The sequence below is a fragment of the Delphinapterus leucas genome, chromosome 1, assembly GCF_059928025.1.
Source record: "Delphinapterus leucas isolate spDelLeu-1000000601 "Yukka" chromosome 1, BTC_Dleu_Yukka2, whole genome shotgun sequence".
Lineage (NCBI taxonomy): Eukaryota > Metazoa > Chordata > Mammalia > Artiodactyla > Monodontidae > Delphinapterus > Delphinapterus leucas.
In genome coordinates this window covers 183,332,447-183,345,378 of record NC_143129.1, presented here as the reverse complement: position 1 = coordinate 183,345,378, position 12,932 = coordinate 183,332,447, and the positions used below count along the sequence as shown (strand labels likewise).

Here is a 12,932-nt window from a genome sequence, read left to right as displayed (position 1 = left end):
AGGGCTCTCCTGTAATAGGCAAAGATCTAGAAGATAGGTTAGAAATAAGGAATAAATCCAAAAGAAATACCATCCGAAGAAATTTCTCAACCTGTTTCTCAGTGGATCTTGTCATAACAAGGACATCATTTCCTGTATCAGACCCTTTGCTGCTCTCTGCCTTCCTAGGATGTCGGTGGGTAGTGCAAACCCTGAACACCTTGCTCCTGCCTGAACAAGGGAGATTTTGAAGCATGTTTTTTCACTGTAGTAATGAAAGCAGTATTCATCGGTCTTCTGATTTTGTATTGTAATATAATCAGATAAGACCCTGGGCTTTTGTAAACATTCTGTTCTTTATTCAGGGAGCTAATGTGAAGGCTGAACCCTTATCATTTTGCACAGGCCTTGCCTAACGTTTTTAAAGATACATCTTTTCTCGTTATTCAGGTCGATCTTGGAGAAGGAAGGACCAAAGTCACTTTTTAGAGGCTTGGGTCCCAATTTGGTTGGAGTTGCACCATCAAGGTAAGCATTAATCGTCCAGCTAGCGCACCGCATACAGTATCTAATACGCTGAGTCCTTTCTTACTGGAGGGGCAATACCGCTAGATGTCTAGTTTCTTTTTCTGTGGGGGATTTGCCAAAGTGCATCTGACATATAGAAGTAGTGATAACTGTTGGCATGTCTTGCAGTGTGTGCGTGAGAAAGAGATTCTTAGTTATTTTATTCTTAAGTTGAGAATTATTCTGCTCCCATCACGTGGTGTCTTCTCTGAGTGTTTGCTACTCTAAGTGTGGCGTGTGGTCAGCAGCATTGGCATCACCTAGGAGCTTGTTAAAACTACACGATCTCAGACCACACCCCGGACCTACATCAGAATTTGCATTCTGCCAAAACGCACAGGTGATTCATATGCACTTGGAAGCACTGATCTAAAGCAATTTTAAAGGCTTCCAAGCTTACTTTATTTAAAAAATTCTTATTTGTGTTACAAGGTTTAATTCTCTTTAAAGCTTATTTGAATATATCAAGCTGCATTGTCCCAATGCAGTATCCCCTGGTCATGTGGGGCTACTTAAATCAATTAAAATTAAAAATTCAGTTCCTTGGTCTCACCAGCCACATTTCAAGTTACTTAGCATTCATATGTAGCTAGTGGCTCCTGCATTGGAGAACATAGGTATAGAACACTTCCATCTCTGCAGAAAGTTCTTTTCGACAGTGCTGATACAGAGGATAGGCGTGTGTGGATATGAAAGTGAATGTCTCTGCGTGTGTGTGTGTGTGTGTGTGCGCGCATAGCAGCATATCTCTGAAAAGTAGGTAAGAAACTGCTTCTAGAAATTGCCTCCTGGGAGGGGGAGCACAGTGACAAGGGTCACTTATGTGAATCCACATAGTACTTGAATAGACTTTAAGCAAAATTCATCTTTATAACAAAAATGAGAATTTTGTTTTATACAAAGTTAAGACTAAAAGCTTCTAGAATACTTGCATATCAGTGCTCCAGTTTATACGCAGATCTCCTGAGGATGTTGTAAAAATGCAGAGGTCCAAGAGGGAGGGGATATAGGTATACACATAGCTGATTTACTTCATTGTACAGCAGAAACTAACACAACATTGTAAAGCAATTATACGCCAATAAAAAAATGCAGATTCTTATTAAATCCTTTTGTTCCTTTGGAATTCTGTAGCTTATGTGTATAATCTATTGAAAATATAGAAAATACTAGTCTGTGAGGTTATATGAGGTATGCATTGTTAAGAGAAGGCAAACATACTGCATATATGTAGTAAATTTTTTAAATGGAGTCAGATCTACTTGTGGACAGTGCTAATTTGGTAACACCTGTCAATCTGATATAGAGTCCTGGCCACCACACCCATTTAGAACAGTTGGGACCTAGAAAAAAACGAAAGACTGTTTTATAACACATTCATGGTATGTAGTCAGGATCCTAAGTTGAAAAATACATTCTGCAATTGATCCATGGGCCAGCTGAAAAAAAGCATTTTCCCTGACATTGCTGGTGAAGAAGCAGGGAAAATCACAGCCAGGCTCTGCTCTCCAGCCCCAACAGGAGAGGAGACAGAAGCGGAGAAGCAGACAGAGGCAGAGAAGAGAAGACCGGAGAGCCAAGGTGGGGCGCCCGCCACCCCCAGCGGTCCCTTTCTGGGGCTGGGAGCACGTCAGTGGAGGGTGCACTTGATGAAAACACGTGTGCCACCGTACATGTTCCTATGTGATCCTGAGTCATCAGGAAAAAAGTTCACAGTACATCTGACATACTCATTTTGGTGTAAGGCAGGACAAGTGTGGTATGTTTTAGAAATGTATTATAAATTTTAACAGTTGTGGTATATGTTGGTGCTTAAAAGGATTGGCATTCATCCAGGATGAAGACTGTAAACGGACTTTGTATGTATATTACCAAAACCTCATTTTCCTCAGTTGTTTTGGGCACTCCCATCATCATTGAGTACTTTCTGGAGGGCCAATCAGGAGCTTCCTGAAGATGCCTGCAACAGGTTTTGGTTTTTAGCACAGATTAGGTCAAGCTTTCGGTTACATGTTAACTTCTTTCCCATATTGCTAAATTTTTCAGGGGTTGTGGAAGGACATACATATTATATAGCGTCGAACCAATGTCTTGATAGCATTCTCTCTTTGTTCTAACAGGGCTGTGTACTTTGCATGCTACTCCAAAGCCAAAGAGCAGTTCAATGGCATTTTCGTGCCTAACAGCAATACTGTGCACATTTTCTCAGCTGGCTCTGCAGGTATGTTACCGTAGTGAGTGGAGATGAGTTGCTCACTTTGCTAAAGCATGTGTTGTACCAAACAGCTTTCTCCAGGAATTAGAAATTACGTCTCTGCTTCTTTTGCATCTAAAATCATTTTCCTAAAGCTTTATGTTAGAAGTGACAAAACATGAGTGTTTGAGAGCGGTTTGTAACTTGCTTCCGTTTTCTTTTACCCTGAAGCTTTTTATTCTCCCTCAAAATTGACATGTTCTCATGCATGCTACTGGTTAGTGTGATGTATCTTTTAAAGGAATATTAATGTGTTTTCATGCCTTTTTATTACATTATTTTCTAAAGTTCGAGCTGCTTTTTCTGTGGCTCCCGACGGTGTCTAGCCTACCCTGAGTACAGTTGGCACTTCTGTCCTTAACAGTTGGATTCTATGATGAGGGCTCAGGGCTTGTAGTGGGATTCTTGCAGTAGGATCAGTGATAGATTAGGTAGCTTCTGTTCTTTTTTGAGGGAATCATTCCACCTACCATGGAAAATTCACAAAAGGATTTTTTCCCCAGGAAATACTTGGCAAAAACATGGACGTGTAGATTGCTGAGAGAAGGCTATGTCTTTTTCGATGTAAATTTTATGTCTATTTAAATAGAAGGGTGTTTTAGAGAATTAAGTTGGCATTTTATGAAAACTTTCTACCCTCCAAGTTGTACGTATCAGTCTTGTCCCTGTTACTCCAAATAAAAGTACTAGTAATCCATCTGAATAGTTGCGGATAATAATTTCTGGACCCCAAATGGGAAATGACATTAGCAGAGCTGCTTCACAACAAGAAAGGTGTTTTACAGAATACGGAGCTCTGAGAGGAGTGCGTGGGGTTCAGAGGAGGCCAGGCTTCACTGCCAAGGCCGATAGGGAGTTAGCCATACGCGAAAGGCTGTGCCCTAGTTTTGTAACTTTTGCAAAATTAACATAGAGGAACCTTGGTAAATAAAACAGACCTGGAGGTAGATTTTTTTTTTTAATGAAGTCTTTAATTTGCTGTTTTAAGGAGCTAATGTTGCTGTTATTGTTTTTTGTTTTGTTTTTTTTTCCTCCTTCCTGGTAACATTCAGTTTTTTGGGTTTTTTTGTAATTCTAGTATAGTTGATTTACAAAGTTTTGTTAGTTTCAGGTGTACAGCAGAGTGATTCAGTTTCTTATGTATATACACACACATATATATTCTTTTTCAGTTTATTTTCCATTATGGTTTATTATAAGGTATTGAATATAGTTCCCTGTGCTGTACAGTAGGTCCTTGTTGTTCATCTGTGGAGGGAGATTTTTAAACCACTATCTAGGGTCCTATTATCTAATCAATCTACTTAGGCTGTGGAGGGGATGAGGTATTCCAGAAGACTCACTGCGTGTCAGGTCAATACTGCTTTTTTGGTTGGTCTGGAATGATTAACAATATTAAGATGGAGAAGACTTACTTTAAAAACGGTTACTATAGGCAGATCAGTCTTAAAACTTTGATTTCCTAAAATGGTCAGGTATTAAAATGTTGAAGTTTGGATTCAGGTAAATGGAGATTTAGTTTCTTCTATTTTAAGTTATATATCAGGTACCCTTTTGGATAAGATCAGCAACTTTTTAAAACAAATTATTTCTGAACCTGAACCTTTCAATTGAGTTTTAGAATAGTTTCATATATGTTTACCAATGGAACCACATTAACAGGAATATCAACAGCACCACCTAGCGGCTGAATGGACTAGACAGGGCTCTAGAAAATTGAGAGATAAATGTTAGGTCCTACATACCAGTAGATGTTACATTTTAGGGGACTATAGCTTCCATCTGTAGTATGGAAATATAACTGCTTCCTACCATCCGTTTTTATTATTAAGCCATTGAAAGCCTGATTTCAAAGTTTATCACATGGAATAGACAGCTTTAATAAACATTGACTCTGTTCACTGATAACATTTTCTATTCTTTTTTTCTTCCAGCTTTTGTCACAAATTCCTTAATGAATCCTATATGGATGGTTAAAACCCGGATGCAGCTAGAACGGAAGTAAGTTGTTAATTGTTCCTTCCTTAATATAAGAATTCTTAGGGCTTTTTTTCTTCCACCAGTTCCAGCTGTGGAGTGAGATTGTCCTTAGCCATCCCCATCCTTGTTTTGTCTGAATATAAGCATATGTAGAAACTCCTTTTGTCTTGAGGTTGATACTGCCAAGCCTTGTGGGGAGACAAAGGCCAACAGAAATAACACACAAGGGGGTGTCGAAGTTCGCTCAGTTGTGGCCCCTGATCTACAGGGTAGTCGGTGGGTCTCTGCTCCTGGATGACCCCACCGCCCCCAAGTTGGAGTGCTGCGGGCTCTCCTCCAGGTGGCCTCGCTTTCAAGTGGGAAGATGCCAGGAAGGGCAGAACAGCAAATGCCCCTGGTCTCAGAAGGGGCATTCTAATCTCCAAGGCCCTCAGATATCCAAGATTCCTGTGCTGAAACTAGCCAGGGATTCTTGGGATTTTTCATGCTGTGGGTTCTCTTGGCAGTCTCTGGTGAAGGCTGCAGGTGCTTTTTAGAACAATATTTTTAAAAGCAGTGAAAACCAATTATTGAAATACAGTTATCAGTGGTGTTTTTTTTAATTGCAATATAGTAATATAATTCTTTAACACATTAAATAACAAGATCAAAGAGCATCCCCATAACTACCGTAATTTCAAGTTAGTGAAGATGGTAAATGATGCTTTGTGATAGGATTCTAAGAACCCTTCTGTTACTAGGTTGCCTAGAAATGTTGTGTGGGGCGCTGGAAACTTCCAGCTAGTCCAGCCTAACCTTAAGCTACCCAGTAAAGAAAGCAGGGGAGAGAGCGAGCAAGTACGCCCCCTGGAAGTGGAGCTGGGGTCTGCCTTAGCTTGTTTTTTCTCTTCAATGACCCCCATAGCCTCTGAATTGGTCTTTGATTCTGTGTTTCCCCTAATCCATTCTGTCTGAAAGAACCTTCTAAAATGCATCAGGTCTAATCATTTTGAATAGATTGCTTGCTCAGAATCCTTCGATGAATGTCAGTGACTCTCAGGGTCAAATCCTCGCTCCTTGGCTTAACATTCAAGGTCCTTTGCGATTTTCTAAAAATGTCATGTGCTTTCATGCTTCCATCTCCCTGAATCTGCCGTCCCCTCACCAGGAATCCCGTTTCCCCTTCTTGTCCCTCAAGAACACCTTGTCCTGCAAGCTGCAGACCAGTGTCCTCTCCTGGAAACCTTTGGCAATTGCTCCCAGTTCCAGGTGTTCACACAGTGTCCTAATGTCACTTCTGTTTAGCAGCGGATAAATGCATGAGTCAGCTGAGAGCCTTCCTTTATACGCATTCTTTTAAATCTGGCTGGAAATGACCCGTGCTTAGGACATTTGAAAGCCGTGTTTGTGTGGGCTCTGTTAACATAGCCCTCAACAATGAGTATTTGTTGCATGCTTCCTGTGCAACTAGTCACAGCAGAAACAGCAGGGAATAAGACATGGGCCTTGCCTTCCAGAAGCTCACAGCTTTACAGAAAATAAAGAGAATTCTAGGCTGGTGGGATAAGAGGCCTGAGGTGCTCCAGGACCCTGGAGGGTCCTTAATGCAGTCTGGGCAGGACGTGCAGCCAGGGAGGGGCTCTTGTGGCATCCACCCTCCCATCTACAGGATAGCCGGTGGGCAGCGGCAGGTGTGAAGGTGCCTCAGGCAGGGAATCTGCTGTGCAGAAAATCTGAAGGCAAGAAAGCATTGTTCATTCCGAGCTGCAGAAAGAAGGGGTGTGTCCTGCATGCAGATGTGCTGGAGAAGGAGGGAGGTGCAGGGAGATAAGACGGGAGAAGCCAAAAGAGAGGGCCACATCCTTAAAAGCCCTGGGGAGGAATGGGCATTTGGACTCGGCTTTATTTTGAGGCAGCAGTGGTTCGGGGGGCCTGTCTGTCCTCCGTTAGAGGATATTTGGCAATGTCTGGAGATGTCTTTATCCACTTAGGTGGCATCTAGTGGGTGGAGGCCAGGGCTGCTGCTAGATATTCTACAACGCATAGGCCCGCCCCCAGCGGAGAATTACCTGGCCCCAAATACCTATAGTGCCAAGGTCGAGGAGCCCTCCAAGGGGGTGTTAAGCAGGGGAGCGAGGTGCTTGGCGTTTGTGTCACAAAGGTCACGCCAGGTAGGGGGTGGGGCTGGGGGGCCCAGGACACTGGTCTGCTGCCCCACAGGGGGGCCTCCCACGTGCGCCCACTGTGAACGCTGTCCAGTCCTGGGATTCTGTTTGTATCCTGGCGGTTTATGAAAACTTCCTGTCATGGGGTAGGAGCATCCAAGCCAAAGGCTTTTTAGTTATTGTAGAGTCTATTCTGTTCATAATTTTACAAATGTAGAAATAATGGAATCAAAATACACCCTTTGGAGACTAGAACGATAAGAAAGAATACTCACACTCACCACCCTGTCGGAATGTTGGGGAGTTTTTCCTTCAGTATTTTCTTAACGCATATGTGTACAGTAATCGCAATTATACTTTACATGTAATTTTGTCCGGCACTTCCCCATATCTGACTGCCTTCACAACTGTTTTAATCTAGTATATGTACCACGGTTTACGTATCTGTCCCCATGTGTAGACGTTGGGATCGTTTTGATTCTGTTGCAGTCGTATTTTCCTCTGTGATGAACACCTTCCATATAGCTCTTTCCAGAAGTAGATCGAAGACCCTGAGCACGAGTCTGTGACCCAGTACAGGTGCACGTCCCATCCTGTGGGCCTGTCGGGTGTCCCGGCTGATGGGCCTGGACTCACAGCAGGCCGGGCTCAGCCAACCACAGACCAGGGGAGACTGTGGCACCCACCATGCAATTTCTCTTTAGCTAATCTTTGTGACTCGGTGCAGCAGGCGGGCTCCTGAGCATGTTGTCGTAACGGCCTCTCGTTGGTCTCCTTTGTGCAGAGTGAGAGGCTCCAAGCAGATGAACACGCTCCAGTGTGCTCGCTATGTTTACCAGACGGAAGGCATTCGTGGTTTCTACAGGGGACTAACTGCCTCTTACGCTGGAATTTCAGAAACCATCATCTGTTTTGCTATTTATGAAAATTTAAAGAAGTATCTGAAAGAAGCTCCCTTAGCCTCTTCTACAAACGGGACTGAGAAAAACTCCACAAATTTTTTTGGACTTATGGCAGCTGCTGCTCTTTCCAAGGGGTGTGCTTCCTGTGTCGCTTACCCCCATGGTAGGTTTTGCTTTTCCTTCCGGAGCAGGAAAATAGCCATCAGTTTGTGTCAGTGTATCCAGACCTCCATAGCTCAGGTGGACGTGCAAGCACCTGCAGGTGACAGGGTAGCTGAGCCCAGCTCGGCTGGCTTCAGCTCACGTATGCAGCTCACGCGGGCAGTGGGAGCTCCGCTTTACTTGGCACAGCAGATTGTGGCCAAAACTCGGCTGTGTGGAATGTGGGCCCTGGGTTGTGGAACTTCTGATGTTTCCAAAGAAGCCAAAAGTCTGGATTTTATTTAAAATTCCTCAATTTAAAAAAATGATGTAGGAGCCAAGCTTTAAAAAAAATTTCAGCTTCCATTTTGAATGGAGTGCTGAGGAAAACTACTTTGGGTAAGTTTACTGTTTAAGGAATTAATAATAGACCTAATGTTCTACTGAACTACTTTTAAAAGAAAAAAAAAACAGCTTATTTTATTGTGCCATGAAAAACAGGTTTTGTTTTCAAACACCCGCTGCACTGTCAGCTGTGACAAATGCACATGGTCAACTTCTCACAGGTCATTGAGCCCCCGTCATGTGCTGGGGCACCGAGCAGCCCCACGGGCTTGCAGAGAGGGGGTTGGATGCTTCCCGGGTCACGTGCCCTGAAGTCCGCTTGACAGGCAGTCACAGGTGTCATGCTGTGGGTGCCAGGGTGAGGCAGGGCCAGGTGGGCAAAGGGTATGAAAAAGGAGGAGGCTGGACGGAGTGGAGAAGGATCCTGGTAGGAGGAGAAAGTTGGGGAGTACATGGAAAGAAAGTTTTGTTGGAGATGTCACCATATGTAATACAAATACACCTCCAGGGAAATGACAGTGTTTACTTCATTGAGAGTAGAAAACCGTGAACTATCTTAAAATTGAGTCCCATTCAAACTAAGCTTATTTTTTAAACCCCTAGAAGTTATTTGGTACTTTTGTATGTATACATCAGTCTTGGGACAATTGACCAATTCCCTAATTGACCAATTCCCAGAGTTAGAAAATGTTCTGAAAAGAACTTTTCATTGTCTCTCTGTGACTACCCCAGCCAAATAGAGCTGAGATGGCAAAGAGCCATAGCTGTACATTAACGTTTATAAAGCTGTGTGCTTCGCGTTCTCTACACATACTGCTTGGAAGTACAGTTCATCTGTAGCCTGAAATGTGTGTTTCTCTCTGCAGAAGTCATAAGGACACGGCTCCGGGAGGAGGGCACCAAGTACAAGTCTTTTGTCCAGACTGCTCGGCTGGTCTTCCGGGAAGAAGGCTACCTGGCCTTTTATAGAGGACTCTTTGCCCAGCTCATCCGGCAGATACCAAATACTGCCATTGTGTTGTCTACCTATGAGTTAATTGTATACCTGTTAGAAGACCATGCTCAGTAACAGACCATAAAATTGTGGTCTAGAAGAATAAAACTGAGAAACTCTAGAGAATTTTTTTTTTTTTTCCATTGATGTGTAGAATGTTTGAGACCGAAACAGGAAAGGCCGTAGAATATCTGGCTTGTGTCACCTGTTGGACATTTCCTTTTGGATTCATGCTTTCTGGAAGGTTTATTTTCATTAACGTTAACAGTTAATTATAACTTTTGGTTGTTTTTGTTTTGTTTTGTTTTAACTTAAGAGAATTCAGGATAAAGCAGCCAGTAAATTAAATCATGGTATTTAAGTATAAATTTGTTTTGTGTCCTCTTTTATGTCCGCCCATAGGGTAAACTGTAGCTAAGGACTTCAGTGAAGCACAAGCCTAGAAACGCAGAGAAAAACTATCAAGTCAAGGTACAGTTGTTTTCTAATCTGACTGTAAGATCCTGCACTGTGGGACCGGTAGGAAGCGTCACATCTTGATGGCACAGGGCAGACCAGGACAGACTTCCCAGCTAGTCTCCAAAAACCTTCCACAGATTGATCATTTAAGCTTTCCAGCTGCTGAGTTTAAAAAAATAAGTACAGCTTCCTGACACTAAATATTTTAAACTATAAACCTTTTCCAGAAGTTATCCTCTATCCCCAGTTTGAACCAAAGGCAAGAGTTTTGTTTGTTTGTTTTGCGTTACGCGGGCCTCTCTGCTGTGGCCTCTCCCGTTGCGGAGCACAGGCTCCAGACGCGCAGGCTCAGCGGCCATGGCTCACGGGCCCAGCCGCTCCGCGGCATGTGGGATCCTCCCGGACCGGGGCACGAACCCGTGTCCCCTGCATCAGCAGGTGGACTCTCAACCACTGCGCCACCAGGGAAGCCCGAAGGCAAGAGTTTTAAAGAATGGTTTACCAATTACCTTGGCCCTGGATGTACTTGCCCCAGTTTAGCCTGGTCAAGCCCAGGTCCCTTGTGAGAGTGTCAGAGGGCAGCCTCCGAGTCAGCTGTGAGTGTGGAACGTGGCGCGTCTGCAGCCCTGTTCTCGGGGCTCCACCACTGGAGAAGAGGGGCAGGGAGCACGGTTGACTGCCCACCCCTAGGGGAGTGCTCTTTTATTCTGACAGGAGGCATTGGTGTTGTTTAAATACCCTAGAATTTAAGGTTAAAAAGTTAAAATCCTAGAAATGAGAAATCACCAGAGTTTTAAACCCCCCCTCATTTTTAAAGGAAATTTAATAAAGGACAGAAAGATAATAAGACAGAAGGCAGGTAAGATAGATGGTCTTCCCATGAACTCTTCCACTGGAATTTGCATATACTGTACATTAAGGTTATTTTTCAATCTGAATATCTAGAAAGATACCTGATTCTAATCACTGATGCACTGTCACATCAGATTCAGTGGCAGATACTCTGGTAGGGATGAGAAGAGGTTATTTTCAAATTGAAATACAATTGAGTTTAATTCTCTTCACCTTTGGTCATAAAGGAGGTCGTTTGGTGTTTTTGAGCGCCCTCTAGCGTAATTTGCTACAACTGTCAACACTAAATGGAAGTCACAATAAATGACTTTAGTCCAACTTCAGTGATTCTACAATGCGCGACAGCAAAGATATTTCTATTCCAGAAGCTCATTTTAACTGTTTAATAGTGGCACTTAGCAACACCTTCCTATTTTAATGCTCATACGAAAGCCTGAATTTTTCCTCAAGATTTTATCTAATATGAAGGTCAAAAGTTAGGTTGCTTAATATTCACTAGTTGGGTATGAGAATTATTTGGAAATAATTTTCACTTATACATTCTTGAGGTAATAAGTTTGACATTAAGCTGGTATAATTTAGTTCTCTGCTTCTGCACCAGGGCATTGAAATGAAAGAAACGTTGAGTACCAGAAGTAGGAAGAGAACAAGCAGGAAGAAAGTGATGCTTCCTCTGTAAAGGGGCTTACTGGATTTTAAAGTGGCATATATCACTGAGCTGTTAATGGAAAAATCCCATGATTGATTTCTCTCTTTTCCACAAGCTTAGTCACTGACATTTCACCATTTTTCAGTAGTCATACGTATAAGACTTTTTAAACCCTTATTGCTTATCCGTGTGTGCCATGCACTGTGCAAGGTGTTACTTTCTCATTTAAATTCATTCTGACAAACTTGTGAGGCACGTATTACCATCATGCACATTTTACAAATGAGAGAGGCTCTGAGGCTTGCCTGGCTCGCCGGAGATAAGTAGTAAACTGGAACAATCGTGGGTTTGTGCTGCTTGCTGAGTAGATGAATGTAAGGTGGAAGGGGCATCCGAGCCTACGCAATGATCTGACTCTGGAGCTAAGGTACAGCAAACCATTCCATTCAATTCACTTAAGGCTTACGATTCCACCCCAGTCAAGGTGAGCTTCTAGCCATGCCCAGGACAGAACTGTTGGGTGCATTCTTTGTCCACATGGATCACAGAGCCCTTCCTTTGAGTGGGACGTTCTGCAGACAATCTTCCTTGGAAAGAGAATGGCGCTTAAATACAACGCCTCACATTTTGAAGCGAAGCTTCACTGCTATTCATTCATTTGTGGTGAAAGCAGAAATGAAGCGAAGGAAAGCCTCTACTCTGACACTTAACTTACAAGAAAGTGGAGCGTCCAGGCAGACTCTCATCACTGCACAGGCTTCGTGCCCTGCCCCCTTGTCTGCAGTTCCTGGTGAAGGCACAGGACTAGGATGTGGGACAGATCAACCAGCAACAGGAAACAGGAAACATTTGCTGCTAAATCACCCATCACTGTCCAGGACGGTAAGGATTCTAATGTTGACCTCAAAAAACACGAATAGTTGTAAAACACTGAAATAGATACTGCGGAATTAAATACAAATATTCCCAACTTGAGCTTCTTTTTTTTTTAAGTTATAAAAGTAATTTAGCACAAACCAATAATACTAAAACACTTTCATGAAGTGAATCTTCACCCCCCCGAGGTAGCTGTTTGCAGTTCAATGTTAACCATCGTCTGTTCCAATAAACAGACACATATTATAGGAGTTTATTCAAACTTAGGTATTATCAAAATTAATGTGCATGTTGCTTTTTTTTTTAAGTGTTTCATCCCTCTAGGCCAATACCTATAGCTCTGACATTCTAATAGTTGAATTACGTTCCGTAGCATGGCTGTCCCATGATCTAGTTACCTTCCTCCCTATGGCGGGAGTGGGCGGGGTTCATGTTTCTGCAAACTAATTTTTTGACCATTGGAGTGGCTTCAGTGGAAGCGGCTTAAGAAGCTCCGACTTGCCGTAAAACAGCGTCGCGCGCATAGGCCCGGTTTGGCTAGGCGTTGGGAAGACAGGACTAGCCAGGGAAAGACTTATTAGCCCGGGATGCTGAAGTTGGGGCGCCGGGCGAGCGAAGCGGGAGCGGAGAAGGGCCGGGCCCCGCGCCACCTCCCCCCTTCGGCCACGGGAGGGCGCGCTCTGGCCGGTACGGCGACTTCCGCTGGCGCCCCGCCCACCAGGCTCGCCCCACGCTCCGATTGGCTGCGCGGCGGGAGCGCGCCGAGTCAGGGGGCGGGCCCGCGCCGGCT

The 12,932-nt window shown here is 43.6% G+C and overlaps 1 protein-coding gene across 4 annotated transcripts in view; it reads left to right on the top strand.

Annotated features, from left to right (window-relative positions):
- Window positions 1-12,646, top strand: part of SLC25A33 (solute carrier family 25 member 33) — a 33,377-nt gene extending 20,731 nt beyond the window's left edge. Inside the window, exons 3-9 of one of the 4 annotated variants that reach the window (XR_016389087.1) lie at window positions 430-507; window positions 2,059-2,127; window positions 2,667-2,767; window positions 4,735-4,801; window positions 7,709-7,989; window positions 9,709-9,777; window positions 11,219-12,631. Coding sequence is in view for 3 of the 4 variants with exons in the window: in XM_089901829.1 (XP_089757955.1) it covers window positions 430-507; window positions 2,059-2,127; window positions 2,667-2,767; window positions 4,735-4,801; window positions 7,709-7,989; window positions 9,179-9,381 (799 nt within the window). In the remaining variant the exon portion in view is untranslated. Of the gene's footprint in view, window positions 1-429; window positions 508-2,058; window positions 2,128-2,666; window positions 2,768-4,734; window positions 4,802-7,708; window positions 7,990-9,178; window positions 9,675-9,708 lie in introns of those variants that run through there. The other 3 variants (XM_089901835.1, XM_089901829.1, XM_022598569.3) reach the window with 3 other exon arrangements.
- The last annotated feature ends 286 nt before the right edge of the window (window positions 12,647-12,932 follow it).